The sequence below is a fragment of the Sycon ciliatum genome, chromosome 3 (assembly GCF_964019385.1).
Source record: "Sycon ciliatum chromosome 3, ocSycCili1.1, whole genome shotgun sequence".
Lineage (NCBI taxonomy): Eukaryota > Metazoa > Porifera > Calcarea > Leucosolenida > Sycettidae > Sycon > Sycon ciliatum.
Genome location: NC_088645.1, coordinates 42,998,757 through 43,013,838, shown reverse-complemented (window position 1 = coordinate 43,013,838; position 15,082 = coordinate 42,998,757). Strand labels below are relative to the sequence as shown.

At 49.4% G+C, this 15,082-nt stretch overlaps 1 protein-coding gene across 1 annotated transcript; it reads right to left on the bottom strand.

Annotated features, from left to right (window-relative positions):
* Nucleotides 1-3,302: 3,302 nt before the first annotated feature.
* On the bottom strand, nucleotides 3,303-13,334 carry LOC135812291 (WASH complex subunit 2A-like). The gene is made up of 2 exons (XM_065325664.1): nucleotides 12,049-13,334; nucleotides 3,303-5,974 (listed from the first exon to the last, which is right to left on the bottom strand). Exons 1-2 carry the CDS (start codon nucleotides 13,216-13,218, stop codon nucleotides 3,839-3,841), a joined length of 3,306 nt encoding a protein of 1,101 aa, XP_065181736.1. The 5' UTR covers nucleotides 13,219-13,334; the 3' UTR covers nucleotides 3,303-3,838.
* Between the last annotated feature and the right edge of the window lie 1,748 nt (nucleotides 13,335-15,082).

Here is a 15,082-nt window from a genome sequence, read left to right as displayed (position 1 = left end):
TGACTCTCGCCACCTTTATCAGCTGCAGCCTCTTCTGGTTTGCCATTTTCCTCAGCCGTACCACTAGCTGTATTACCATCCTTGGTTTCCTCGAAGTCGTACACACGATTCTCCACAAACTGAACACTGGATAACGAGCAAATGATCACGTGCATGAGCTTTTGGGTTGGATTCGTTGTACCGTACAAAGACTGTGACCATGGTGACTCCATGAAAAAAAACAAAAAAAAAAACATGAGGAAATCGTTGAAACAGTTGTGCAGCCGGCCTACAATAGTCTCTGTACGCTTCGATTCCGTCACCAGGTCATCCATTTGCGTCGTCATGTCTGCTATGCGCTCCGTCGTACGTTTGGAGAAAGCTCTTAAATACAGCAGTAGCCCAGAATCTGCTGCCAGTGTCCAATTTCCAACTTTGCCTCTCATCTCCTCCGGTTTCCATGGCCTTTCCCACGATTGCACATCAAAGGCTGGAGCCAGCACGTCGGACTGAGGCTGTAGGGGCGCAGGGAGCCTCAAGAGCAGCTAGTGGTGGGGGTGCTGGAGGTCCAGAACTCGTCCCTGCATCTGCAGGAAGTAGCGGAGGTGGTGGAAATCCACCACTAGCTGCACTAGACAAATTAGGCGGGGGACCTGGCGGTGGTGGCGGGATCATTCTTTCACTTCGATAAAACACCTACAAGTAGTTCAGACTGCGGGACCCTGCAAGAACAGAGCCCGCGGCGTTTGTCGCCGAACATTCGAACAAGTAAATTCGGCTGCGTTCACACGACAACGATTGAAACGATTTGCGTTTACACGACAACGAAGTACGACCTAAACGGAACGAAATCGTTGCGTTTACTGCGATTGTTTAACCGACAACGCCCGAAAATGTAACCTAAACGGAACGAAATGGAAACGCACTTCAAAGTGTTTTGAAACGTTTTCAAAACGTTTTCAAAACGCTTTCGTTCTCGTGCAAACGGTGAAAACGATTGGAAACGGAGCGCGGTCATGGAAACCATTTCGCGCGGGACTATATTTCGCGGGAAATACCCAACACTTGCGACCACCAGCACGTACCAACTCCAACTAACGTGTCACTTCCCGCCCTTGCGGCAAGCCAGCAAGTGCTAACTCCAGTCGGTTCGTCCGTTTTCCGTTTTCGTGTAAACGGTTCAAAACGATCTGCCGTTCTCGTGTAAACGGTTTGAAAACGATTCGAGGCCAGCCCGTTTTCGTTTCGTTTTGTTTCGTTTCGTTTCGTCTCCGTGTAAACGCAGCCTTAGTTGTACATGTAGTTAGTTTTTTGACTGTTTTTGTTTTGTTGATTTTTTTAGGAGAGATATTTCTAACATGACACGTGATCGCAGTCGAATCCATGGCGCATGCATGGCGATCATACCGGGGACTTGTGACTATTAAAAGTATTCTCGAAACTCCACACCCTCATTACCACGTCCAAATGTGATGAAGTACGGCATTGGTGGAGCAAACAAGAGGAGTAAACGATGCACACAACGCCTCGCTCACCTGGTCATACTTCTTCTTGCAGTTTCTGCTGCTTTCTGAGCGACGGCTTCCCAAGATGACCACCGGCGGTAGCTGGGTGCACCAGCATCAACGATGCGGTTGTCGAACAATGCCACCCGGCTACCCTCCCAGACACCCCGGGCTGACCAATCAGCTTGCAGGGCAGGACAGTTGTTCCCGGCGTTCATCAGTCCTCTGGAACTTGAACAGGCTCAACATGGACACCACCAAACGCTACCTCAGCGAGTCTGGCATCTGAGACGCGGATGTCGATATAGCCTTTCTTCACCAGGCCACCCTTGTGGCAATCGAACCCAAGCTGCAGGGTGAAGCGAACGCCGCAGCCATCACACTCAGCAGGAAGATGGCTTGCGCCCGCCCATATCTGATGGCGAGCTGATCCCGGAACTGTGCAGACGACATGTCATAACCTTCTTGACACAAAGGGAGAACGGTGAGCCATCCTGAAGCGTTGCCTTTCACAATGCGTGAAAGCGATCGCTGCCCAGTGGAAGGGAGATCTGGGCAGACTGCACGTCTCTGTTCTTGCTGAGAGTGACCTGGCGGCAATGGGCATTGTGATCATTCCCGTTAAGTCGCGTTAACATCACCACCAGTCTTGATCGTATCCTGGAGCCTATAGCAGTAGCGTAGTGAGATGTAGCGAATGCTGGGGCAGAGGTGCTCACTGGATCTGGTATGGCCAAGCCACCACACTTGACAGGAAGGGCAAACAGCTCGTGCTCCCGATCGAGGATCTCTCCGCCAATCACGGACGGGGTAAACACCTGACGGATAGCATCGCGCAAAGGTAGGTAAGCTTCCTCAAAGCCGGGCGTAACACGCTGAGGTAGGTCCATTCACTGGACAGAGACCGAGTGAAGGTGCTGTACGCTAAGCCTTAGCTGCATTGGCAAGGGGGTCCAGGCAGTCGACCCACACTTGCACCTTGTGTGTGGTGTAATCCTGCACACCATCATGGTCGCCAATGCAGCTGACAAGGAAGAAACTGGACAGGGCCGGTAATCTCTACCTCCAGATCAGGAAACATCTCGTCGGCCTAGGTAGGTAGGTACATTTTTATTTGAATTCGCAGAACCAAACGGGCGGTGCCGCCCAATTACATGGAAGCGAATGGAAACAGTAAAATACCTCACCCTTGAAGTCGGGCTTCACCACCAGACACCCTTGGTTGGTTCGGCGAAGTACCCCGGCAAAGGCCGGCCCTGCCGCCAGCAGAACATCGAACCACTCCCTGACACGCCGCAATTTCCCTCCAAATGAGGAATCATCGGCATAAGAGTTGTATACTGTTCAGACTAGCTACTCACCGTACGACTCCCTCGTGTCCACACAAACAACCACGACCGTGATGTGCAAAGACCACGGCTCACTTTCCCCCTGAATCCTGGGTCGGAATGCGCATCGTTTCAGGCGGTGTGTGCGTGTGTGTGTGTGTGTGTGTGTTTGTGTGTGTGTGTGTGTGTGTGTGTCTGAGGGTATGTTTACAATCAGTCAACCATGCCTCAAATGTGATGGACAGGGCCCGCCTAGCTTGGGAACGGCGTGTCCAGGCTAAGCTCTGTGCGGGTAATCTGCGTGACAAACAGTGGTGGTCGGTGATGAACTCAGTCGCTGGTGTTAAGCGCTCCTCTGATATCCCAACCCTGAGTTCGATTGGGATTCAAGTAGGAAGGGAGCGTCTCAGCTTTCTCGGACCAAGACCATTCGACTCAGCACCCCGAAGACTACAACTGGTGAAATTATAATTTTTGCCTTAACTTCCCCTTTAAACGCACGGCACGGGCCATGCTATACAGCACACAGCATTTCAGATGCGTAAATATGTTCCAGAAAATCTCTGGTAAAAATAACCTAAAGGAACAAAAAATAACAATGAACACCGAGGAAACGTTTTCAACCAGGTCACATATTTATTAAAAAAACAACAACATAAACTCTAGGAGATATGAAAGACTGATAAGTGTGAGCGTGTGTGTGTGTGTTTGGCGGCTCTATATGAAACAGCAATAATTCTATGAAAGATAAGTCTGAGCTGACCAGCAGCAACAGCAGAAAGAAAAAAGAAAAATCAATGTAAAAGCGAATAGCACGGGGACAGACTGCAAGGAAATGACAAAGTCGGCAAAGCCATCAACACTCTTGTGTATACACATGTACATGTAGTTGAAGTACATGTAACGAGTACACGTACCGACATGTACACAGTGGATGACAACGAGCAAAGGACAAGATAGAACATAAGCGGAAAAGAAAACACAAAAAGGCACACAGGTGCGCGTACACACACCCAAACACACACATCAAGCAAAGATGTCATCATTCGCAGCTCCAGCTAACGGGTCGTCAAAAATACTGGCACCGGTATCGAAGATGTCTGCAGCAGCAGCGGCCGCAGATTTCTTCTTCTTACCAGCCGTCTTCTTTTTGGTTTTCTTCTTTGTCGCTGCTGTCTCATCCCCAGCATCAGCGGCAGCAGCAGCAGAAGCACTTGCTTCAGTCGCTGACGGCGCAGCGGTAGCGGATGGTGAACCAAACAGATCATCAACAGGAGCTGCAGCAAACAAGTCCTCATCTTCATCAACACTGGCGGTGGGTTTGGCTATGGTTGAGATCGGAGAGCCGGTCACTACGCTGACACCTAGTGACTTCTCCAAATCGTCCTCTTCACCCGATGCAGATGAACGAGAAGCCTGGCGACGCGGTGGACGTTGACTTGGCCCACGGGCACGGCTCTTTGTCGCCGAAGATAGCGTCTTGACCAGGGCCGGTTCATCGAATGAAACAGTGGCGGGCACTTCTTGCTTCCGCGGCAAAGGTTTGCCCGGTTCTTTGAATGTGATGGCGATGGCGTCCTTTTGCTTTTGACTCAGTCTCGATTTTGAAACTGGGGCCGAGAAAAGATCATCTTCAGGCGTAGCCGCTTTAGACTTTGCTTTCGGCGCAGCAAACATATCGTCGTTGTCGTCGTCATCTCCACCAAACAACCCACCTCCACCGCTATTTTTCTTGCTTGGCAGGCTGGCAGCTGACACTGCTTTGCCCGGCGCGGCTGTGCTTTTCGCTTTCGGCGCAGCAAACATATCGTCATCGTCATCGTCGTCGAACAATCCAGCAGGTTTCTTGCTGGATGTGTTAGTCGGAGGTCCATCAGCTGGCTCCCGTGCCGGAGCGCTCTTCTTGGCTTCAAACGGATCTGCGCCTCCGAACATGGACACTGCACCAGCAGGTTTCTTCTTGCCTGTCGCCGCTGCTGGTTCTGCTCGGCTGGCTTCAACTGCCGTGGGGGCAGCACCTGCAGAAACTGGGGCCGAGAAAAGATCATCTTCAGGCGTAGCTGCTTTCGACTTTGCTTTCGGCGCAGCAAACATATCGTCGTTGTCGTCGTCATCTCCACCAAACAACCCACCTCCACCGCTAGTTTTCTTGCTTGGCAGGCTGGCAGCTGACACTGCTTTGCCCGGCGCGGCTGTGCTTTTCGCTTTCGGCGCAGCAAACATATCGTCGTCGTCATCGTCGTCGAACAATCCAGCAGGTTTCTTGCTGGATGTGTTAGTCGGAGGTGCATCTGCTGGCTCCCGTGCCGGAGCGCTCTTCTTGGCTTCAAACGGATCTGCGCCTCCGAACATGGACACTGCACCAGCAGGTTTCTTCTCGCCTGTCGCCGCTGCTGGTTCTGCTCGGCTGGCTTCAACTGCCGTGGAGGCAGCACCTGCGGAAACTGGGGCCGAGAAAAGATCATCTTCAGGCGTAGCCGCTTTCGACTTTGCTTTCAGCGCAGCAAACATATCGTCGTTGTCGTCGTCATCTCCACCAAACAACCCACCTCCACCGCCAGTTTTCTCGCTTGGCAGGCTGGCAGCTGACACTGCTTTGCCCGGCGCGGCTGTGCTTTTCGCTTTCGGCGCAGCAAACATATCGTCGTCGTCATCGTCGTCGAACAATCCAGCAGGTTTCTTGCTGGATGTGTAAGTCGGAGGTGCATCTGCTGGCTCCCGTGCCGGAACGCTCTTCTTGGCTGCAAACGGATCTGCGCCTCCGAACATGGACACTGCACCAGCAGGTTTCTTCTTGCCTGTCGCCGCTGCTGGTTCTGCTCGGCTGGCTTCAACTGCCGTACAAGTACAAGCGTACAAGTCTCCTTCGTCGTCGTCATCATCATCATCGTCAAAAAAACCACCATCAGACTTCCTTACGGAGGCTTTCCGCGTCGGCTTAGCTTGGCTCACGTCATCGTCATCATCATCATCGTCAAAAAGACCACCACCAGACTTCCTTACGGAGGCTTTCCGCGTCGGCTTAGCTTGGCTCACGTGATCGTCGTCATCATCATCGCCTTCATCGTCCTCTGACCCTTTGACGCCGCTGGCTTTCCGTGGTGCTGCTACTGCGGCCAGGCCTAGTTTGCTTGCCAGCTCTGATTGGAAGTCACTTTTTGGCTGAGGAAGAGGCACAAGACAAAAAAGAGAGAATACGGAGGATTAGCAAGACAAATTCGCGTTCGCTCTCCAAGGAAAGTTGAACTCAGTGACGGAATTCGCGTTATGAGAAGGATTAGCAGACAGAATTCTCACATGCATGACTTTGACACGACGTACATTCTGTACAGACAGTACAGCGTGGTAAATTTATGACTGCCCTGACACGAATCCGCGATTCGTGTTCCGACTACTTTTCCGAACGTAAAATGCGAAAGTTCGCAATCCAGTTTGCGAACCGAAAAATGTTTGCGAACGCGAACGCGAATTTCGTCTTGCTAATCCTCCGTAATAGCGACAATGGCAGCGACGATGGAAACAACCACACCACCAGCAGCAACAGCAGCAGCAGGAACAGCAGCAGCAGCAGGAACAGCAGCAGCAGCAACAACAACAGCGACAATGTCGGCAGCAACAGCAGCGACGGCAGCAGCAAAAAACGACAGTCAGACCTCTACATTCTGCTGGAATCCGGTAAAGCAGACTTCTGCTGGATTGGGGATGGTGTTGAATTAATGTATACTGACACATAATAATAATAATAATAATAATGCAATGAATATAACTAAATGCGCACCCATATCACAACCATGGGGACGAATCATGTACATGTATTCCAGAACGTTTTCTTGTCACAATTATCAATGGAATTCGTGACTAAAGAGAATGATGAAACTACAATAGGATTTATACACTTGGAGTGGAACAGCGAGGATACAAGCATAGTAAGAAAAATAGCACAAACCTAGGAACAATGTGCACAGGTAATAAACTATAGGTGAGGTGAGAAATGATAGGAAATTCAGCAAGTGCAGTGTGACAATGGACATGCATGTGCAAGTGTGTGTGAGTGCGAATTTACTGGAATAGCGTAAGTGCGGTGACATTTTCTTTTTGTTTACAAAGATTTGGATCACGAATGCGAATGTAGACTGCTTCTAGAACTTTCAACTGCTTGAAACTACTTGCAGAACGAACAACACTGAACCAAGAATCATCATAACTTTCACGACACACGGGGTTAGACAACAAATGCAATTTAATTGCCGATGTATTCTTCTTCTTCTCACCGCCTCTGCCTTCACTTGGTTTCTGACCACCACCGTCCTTCACACCATCTGCACCATCACCGTCATCATCGTTAGTTATATTCATTGCATTATTAAGATTATTGTCTCCACGTCGCCTTTTTAATAATAATAATGATAATAATAATACCACAGCACGCGTAATAATATAATTATGTGGGTATAATTATACGTTCCGCTTCTGTCCTATCTCCTATGATCAAATTCCATTATCAAGATAATTATTAACACGGCGCACTGATGACCTGTGACGCCAGATCATGGATTATCGGCCAGATTTCTCCATGTAGGCTTGTCCAGAGCGATGGCCCTCACATTCCCCAGCTGACTGCTGCGCTTCAAGTCGATGTTCCTCCTCTGTAAGTCGCTTGTGATGCGCGTCGCAATGGATGTCCTTGGACGTCCACGCCCAGCCTTGGCATCTCCCTGACACATACCAGGGGAATATGTATAACAAATTGTGAAGAAGTACATTTTTGGCACATTGCCGGCAAAGTGCTCGATGCACAAAGTGCAGAGTGTTTCCAACAAGAAAGAGTAACACATTGTGTACACTTGGTGCCGATCTCTTGTCTGCCGTAGTTTAGTTTATCTATGGAGTTCGCAGTCAACAAGTTTGGGCCGTCGTATGAATCAAGAGTCCTTCATATGGCTGCTTGGTATTCGCCAGTGTACTCGTACTCGTACACATGTATTGCTCATCCCATGCATTGGTGCCGCATTCACCAGCTCAATGCAAACACACCTGTGTCTGTAATCACAAGTGAGACCAGTTTACTCAACTTCACCATCGGCCAATGAAACCTAAACACTATGGGTGGCACTTGGGATCATGGTCAACCCTCGACATTGCGACCTGTTATGCAACTCCACCATCGGTCAATGAAGCCCACAACTTTAGGGGTTTCACTGGGGATAATGATCAATACTTGACATCGCGACCATCTTGCTTTTGAATGCGTGCGTGACGCACGATATTTCGGATCACGTGGGTGATGTTCAGTGATCTATGCGCGCACAGAAATTGCACGGATACAAGCGGTTAGAAAATGCCAAGATCACGACCATTGTATTCAGCCTGCAAGCCAGGCAGGAGTCCATTGCGGGACAAGACAATGACTGATTTAGTTTACGAGCATGCACAATGCTATACACTACAACAACCTGAAGATTTCATTCTTCAACCACTGTTCTTCTCACGGCAGAGATATTCTCTTTCCCCGTCCTCCTTTCGAAACAGACTTCCATTCAGTGTGTTCGTCCCCGAAACGAATACCGTTCATTTCAGCCTCGAATCCCCTCCCCTCCCTCTGAAATGAACGCAGCTTGCTTTGTTGGACGATGAAAATCGCATGCATGTACATACGTACAGTTTTGGTCGACTTGCGATTTTGGCTCCCCCCCCCCTCATGAATGATTTTCGTTTCAGGGACAAGAAAAACGTTTGCAACCACCCTTTATAGGCGATTCACACGACAGGCAAATCCACGCGCACCGGAACGTTGCTATGGCAGGGCTGCCACACTTGGACGGAGAAAAATGTGACGGGGGTGGGGGGGGGGGGGTGTCCCCCGGTGAAATTTTTTAGGAAAATTGCTTGCTGTTGGGGCCCCAGAACACATTTTTAACTGTCCACACACATGCAAGCACGCGTGCATTTTACAGCTACATGTACATGTACAATGACCGGCCAAACGCAACCTGGAAGCGCCGAATGGCCAACTAGACTAAAAAGCGCTCAAAATAAAATAATCGGTTGTCCCTCTTTGGGAACAAAATCGGTCGGTTTGCCCGACAGGCAATCAAAAATCGGACGATTTCCGAAAAATCGGAGCAAGTGGCAGCCCTGCTATGGTATTTCATCAGTGAACGAGAAAAGTGGCTGAAAGTGGCTGAAAATTGCAAGCGAGCTGGAGGCCTAGGGTGCGTTTGGTTGGTACGATCTAGAACAGGATCGAACAGCTGGTGCACATGGAGCAGCCTCATGCCAACCAAACGGTACTCCAAAAACAGAGCATTTTTTGTGAAAAATATGCCAAACTTGGTGCATTCTTCAAAATGTGTATGGGTCACCATGGTCACTGTGTACGGTACGACGAGTCTAACCCCAAAGCGTATGCACGTGATCATTTGGGACCAAATCGATGTTCCCGCCAGGTTTCACTGTGAAAAAGTGAAACTGCTCGGTCTCGGCCTCGAGGCCGGAGCAAGCAGAACATGTTCTGGCCGACCCAGAACAGGTGCAGTCCCAACCAAACGCGCTGTTCTGGTGAATCCTGTTCTAGTTCGTACCAACCAAACGCGCCCCTACTTTCATGATAATCGTGGCATGCACGAGTACATTTACACCAAAAATAGCGAAACAAGATATGCTTGTTTTGAAAATTTGAAATACCCATGGCAACTGGTGGGAGAATCATTCAAAAATGCAAACCTGCCTGTCGTCGAGTGCAGCCGTGTGAATCCACACAGTCACTTTTCTCGTGAATCACTCGCTGTAAAACCTGAAAGTGGCTGTCGTGTGAATCGCCTATAAGGGTCTGCTGCTTCTCTTCTTGCAAAGTGGCTTCGATTTACAAATGAAATTTCAGCAACGAGTACACCTGGTGCTACGGCAAGCAATACTATCAAGACTTACTGACGATTATAGGCGATTCACATGGCGAGAATGAAAATTGTCCAGGAGCACTTTGCACTAATCTGCATTCATCTGCAGGCACTTTTACAGGTATGAGTTGGAGAGGGCGTACTATCGTACGACAGTACGGTAGTCTTCAACTGGTTTGCTGAGAGAGCCACCATATCACTACGGTATACCCACGGCAATGCCGTATACTAGCGGGAGCTCTGGCCGTCACTCGCGGCCGTGTGAACTGCGGACTCGCGTTTCACTACCCACGGGCACCTGACAAGCGTGGATTTGCCAGTCGTGTGAATCGCCTATAAGGTTCCATCGTTACATGCACTTTTCATATTGACAGCCCGTGACAGCCGTCCGTGCATGAAAATGCGTCCTGTCCGGACTTGAAACAGGGCCCAGTATGCCCAGGTTTTATTGAACTCTTTCGCCATTTTCGGTGGAAATTGTGACGTCATATGCAATATCTCTGGCAGCTTCCCCATTCAAATGCATGTGATTCAGAGTCAGAGGTTTTCCCAGGTTCTGGGCAGGGCCCGGTCCCGGACGGCCCGGATAAGAGAGATCTGAGTGTACAGTAAAACCTGTGACTAACGACCACCCCCTGGGGCCAGAGAGAGCGGTCTTTAGTGGCAGGTGGTCTTTAGTTAGAGGTTTGCACCGCACAGCAATAATGAATGTGAGACCGGCCGTGCCTGGCAAAAAGTGGTCTGTAGTACCAGGTTGGTCGCTAGTCACGGTCGGTGGTCTTTACTTACAGGTTTTACTGTACATAGATATCAAGTCTACTTGGCCGATTTCCAAGATTCTTTCATTGGAAGCGTGCACACTTGGCCTATAAATCTGCCCTGCAAGTTTCGATTTCGTAGTGAAAACGACGAATGTCAAGGAATCGAATACACAATTTAAACTGTACACATGCACCGATTCTGAATATTCCAGAGACAAAGAGATCTGACTGGCTACACGTCAGGCAGCATGCGCGTCCAGTCAAAATTGGCCACATTGTCACTGTTCACAGGTAAAGCCTTGAACTTTCCCTCGGGTTCACAAGCAAGTGCGCGAAAACACTCACACATGGAGAGAGAGAGAGAGAGAGAGAGAGAGAGAGAGAGAGAGAGAGAGAAAGAGAGCCAGGAGTTGGATATTGTCTTAGGGCCGGGTTCCATAGCGGCTCCCCTGCTCCGCGGCACTTGGCTGCATGCAGCGGAGCAGCGCGGTTCCACTGACACTCGTCATTTGCGGTCGTGCTCCACGGTTTTTTGATTATGTTTTACCTGCCTGCGCGAGTCAGCGCGTGCGCGCGAAATGAAAAAACCTCGTGTTCTGGCCTGCACAACGAAATAAAATTTGAATTTTAAAATTCTCGCATACAAAACAATGCAAAGTACGGGAAACAGGTCGAGCCGCGACTGCGGCTCGCAGTTTTTGATCAAGAATCGTAGCGAAAGCTCGCGGTGAGCCGCGGTCACTGTGGTAATGATGACGTTTCAAGCCGTGGATGACGAGCAGCGGAGCCGCAGTGGAACCCGGCCCTAACATATATTAGAGAGGTTTCACAAAACGTAATTACGTTAGTAAAAAACGGAGTGGATCTACGGGACGTTTTATGTGCACTGCATGCGGACTCGTGTTCAACCATACGCAGTTATCGAATCACGTAGCTGCCCTTGGCAACTCCAAACGCGACAATGTGCGACCTAGGGAGAGTCATAAATTAAAACCCAAATCCACTTTCGGAGCACCTCTACGTAATTAACTTTCCGTAAGTGGAGTGCAAACTCGCCAATGCACGGGTATTTCCCGCCCACGTACGTAACGTTGCTCAGCTTCATGTAGTGTGCGGAACCTCCCTATCATGCTAGACCTGACAAACAATAATTGGTCTGAAATGCTCTGCCAGAGCATCTGGTATGTTTCACAACTGGTGTCCGTGTGGCTGATTCAGCCTTCCTTCTTTAGCTGTTTGATCTCCATGGATAAATACAGTAGTCCAGATGAGATCAGACCCCTCACGCCACGCGAGCGCGCGTGTACACACACACACACACACACACACACCATTGACCATTTGACGCCCATCGCCATAGGCGATGATAGCGATGCTACAGCAGAAGCCATAGCAACTTACACACACACACGCGCACGCATATACATGCACACACACACACACACACACACACACACACACGTGCGCGTGCGCGCTCGAGCATGCACAAGCGCGTGCGCACACACACACACACACACGCACGCGCGCACACACACACACACACACACACACAACATAGAGGTTTTTTGGTGGAACTTACCTCTTGGACGTCTTCATCGTCGTCATCACCACCACCGCGAGCGGCAGGCGCTTTCTTACTACTGCCCTCATCACTCCAGTCATCACTATCTTCATCCGAGTCCGAGTCATCACTAGCGAATGGCTTTGTGGCACGGCTTCGACGAGGTTTCGACTCTCCATCCTCGTCACTCTCCGAATCATCGTCGTCCGAGTCTTTGTCCAGATCGTCCGAAAACCCGTCGTCCGACACAATCGCCGTTGGCTTCTCCTCCTCTGCCTCACTATCATCTTCCTCTTCCTCCTCCTCCTCATCTTCGTATCCTGATTCATCCGACTCAGCGAGTAACAATCCAACGTCGTCACTCTGCAAGAACTGGACTGAACCAATCACGTACGGCAGAGGGCGCAAAGCATACGGATCTTTTGGCTCGAAGATTGCCTCCATGTTCTCCATCTCGGCTTTCTCCTCCTCTTCATCGTCGTCATCATCGTCATCATCCCCCTCACCACCGTTACCGCTAGTATCTTTCTGCTTGCTACTCTCCTGCGCTGGCTCGATCTTGTCAAAAGAATTCTGCATGACATCGACACCGAGCTTCAGTGCGGCTGTGATGCGAGGTATCAGTTCAGCCTCTCTCTGCTCTCTGGTCTTCTCCTCCTCGGGTTGACTCTCGCCACTTTTGTCAGCAGGAGCCTCTTCTGGCTTCTCCTCAGCCGTACCAGAAACTGTATCACCCTCCTTGGTTTCCTCGAAGTCGTACACACGATTCTCCACAAACTGAACACTGGATAACATGAGGAAATCGTTGAAACAGTTATGTAGCCTAGTCTCTGTACGCTTCGATTCCGTCCCCAGGCCATCCACTTGCGTCGTCATGTCTGCAATACGCTCGGTCATACGTTTGGAAAAATCTTTTATATACAGCAGTAGACCAGAATCTGCAGCCAGCGTCCAATTTCCAACATTGCCTCTCATCTCATCCGGCTTCCATGGCCTTTCCCACGATCGCACATCAGAGGCTGGAGCCAGCACGTCTGGTTCAGAGGCTGTAGGAGCACTGGGAGCCTCAAGAGCAGCTGCTGGTGGGGGTGCTGGAGGTCCAGAACTCGTTCCTGCATCTGCGGGAAGTGGCGGAGGTCCACCACTCGACAAATCAGGCGGGGGACCTGGAGGTGGTGGAGGGATCATTCTTTCACTTCGATAAAACACCTACAATTAGTTCAGACTGCGGGACCCTGCAAGAACAGAGCCCGCGACGTTCACGATAGATTTCCTTGCAGGGAATCCTCCATCATTTGTAACAGCAGATCAAGCGAAGCTTGAAGTGTTTTGACTTTTGGTTTTGTCGATTTTCGCCCAGGCCGGCTGAGTCATGGGCTGAGCCGTGAAGACGCCTCGCCATATTTTTTTCAGAATGAGTCATGACTGGAAGCTTCGATCTAGCTCTATACGACAAGGATAACATACCTAAATAATTACCAATTGCAATTTTCCATATTTGGCACGAGGGGGCCCCCGCCCACCCTGTGACGTAAAACGTTCTCAGTGAGCTCCAATTATTTTTTCAGCCCAGCAATCTCTACGTGGATGGTGAATGTATTCATTCCAGTGAGGGCACAACACAGGGCCACCCCATTGCGATGCCGTTATATGCGATCGGCGTAGTCCCTCTCATCCGGGAGATCGTAACACCCGGCGCCTGCCAGCATGCGGACGATTCGTCCGCAGCAGGGAGTCGTACTCAAACTAGGGAGGTGACACGGCGCAGAAATCCGTGTCACAGGGGTTGACTCGCACCCGTGACCCCTCGTTGTTATTTTTGGAATAGTTCAGTCCAGTCCAGTCCGAAAGGTCATACATGTACATGTACTTGGATCGACTCGCCTTCTGTACTTCACCTCCAAGCGTGCAACGCAAGACCCGCAAAGTATGATTTTTCTGTGGGGAACGATTTTGCCATTGATCAAGTTTTTATTGGGGTGCTCAGGCATACTACGATTGCTGAGACGTCCCGAGCACGCTTGTTCAGGTTCTCTATCTTTGACGAGCCGGTCCCACAGCCCCCTACATTGTATCTAACGACGTAGGAGCTGACAATGTAAGAGGATTTCCCTGGAAATAATGATGATGGTGGTGTGACTGCTGCAGAAAAAATGCTGGCTGTTTATGACAGTATGACATAGATGTACAATGTAGCTCTCTTGTATGGGACTTAACCCCTGCTATAAATGTGTTGTTTAGGAAGACTGGTGTATTGTGCAAGTCATAAAGAAGAAATGGGGCAGATACACGACTTACAATTTTCAAAAACCAGCTTCGTGTCATGTCTAATTTGTGTCAAAATTGTAGTATTTAGATATGACAATATCACTGGCTGTACTTCTCTAATATGGTACATAACCCCTGCTATAAAATTTAATGTGTTATTTTGGCAGACTGGACCATTGTGCAAGTCATAAAGAAGAAATGGGGCAGATACACGACTTACATTTTTCAAAAACCTGGCTTCGTGTTAAGGAGGCTCCCACCTAAAGAAGTAAAAATAAAAGGTCCATGGACACCCTGTTTTTTATGCATAGAATGGTGGAGTGATGTCTCTTCTTCAATTTGGTATAGTTTTTAGGTAGGGTCACCAGGCATATAAGAGGTATTCTGGTGTATTTAGTGAGTGTACAATTTCTTGATTTTCGGCAAAAAAAATGGTAAAAAAATTTGGTTTTTGACCCAAAGAAGCCTCCTGGAAGGAGGATACTAAGCATTTTCTTCATCATATGTTTAAGAACCACATTTGGAGGTATTTTGGCTACACAAGATAGACTGTGTCTTGGTTTTGCCCTTGGCGAGCCACTTTTTCGAAATTACGGGAACCGAAATTTCCATCAGGTGCTGAATTGTGAAATGGTTCAGCCTGCAACATTTTGTCCATGGACATATTGATTTTTGTGGCTTTCTCGGTGATCCTTGAGCCCCAAGGAAACCGATAATGGACAGTTTTGATGGTGTCACCAGGCACTTTAGGCCCCTACCAAACAATATAGGTATCGAAATATGG

What these genes read in the sequence shown, in the direction of transcription:
- LOC135812291 (XM_065325664.1), bottom strand. Translation starts at nt 13,218, where the DNA reads ATGATCCCTCCACCACCTCCAGGTCCCCCGCCTGATTTGTCGAGTGGT. An exon ending in ACGATGAAGACGTCCAAGAG is followed by an intron (nt 5,975 to 12,048) that starts GTAAGTTCCACC and finishes CCTCTTCCTCAG; the next exon opens with CCAAAAAGTGACTTCCAATC.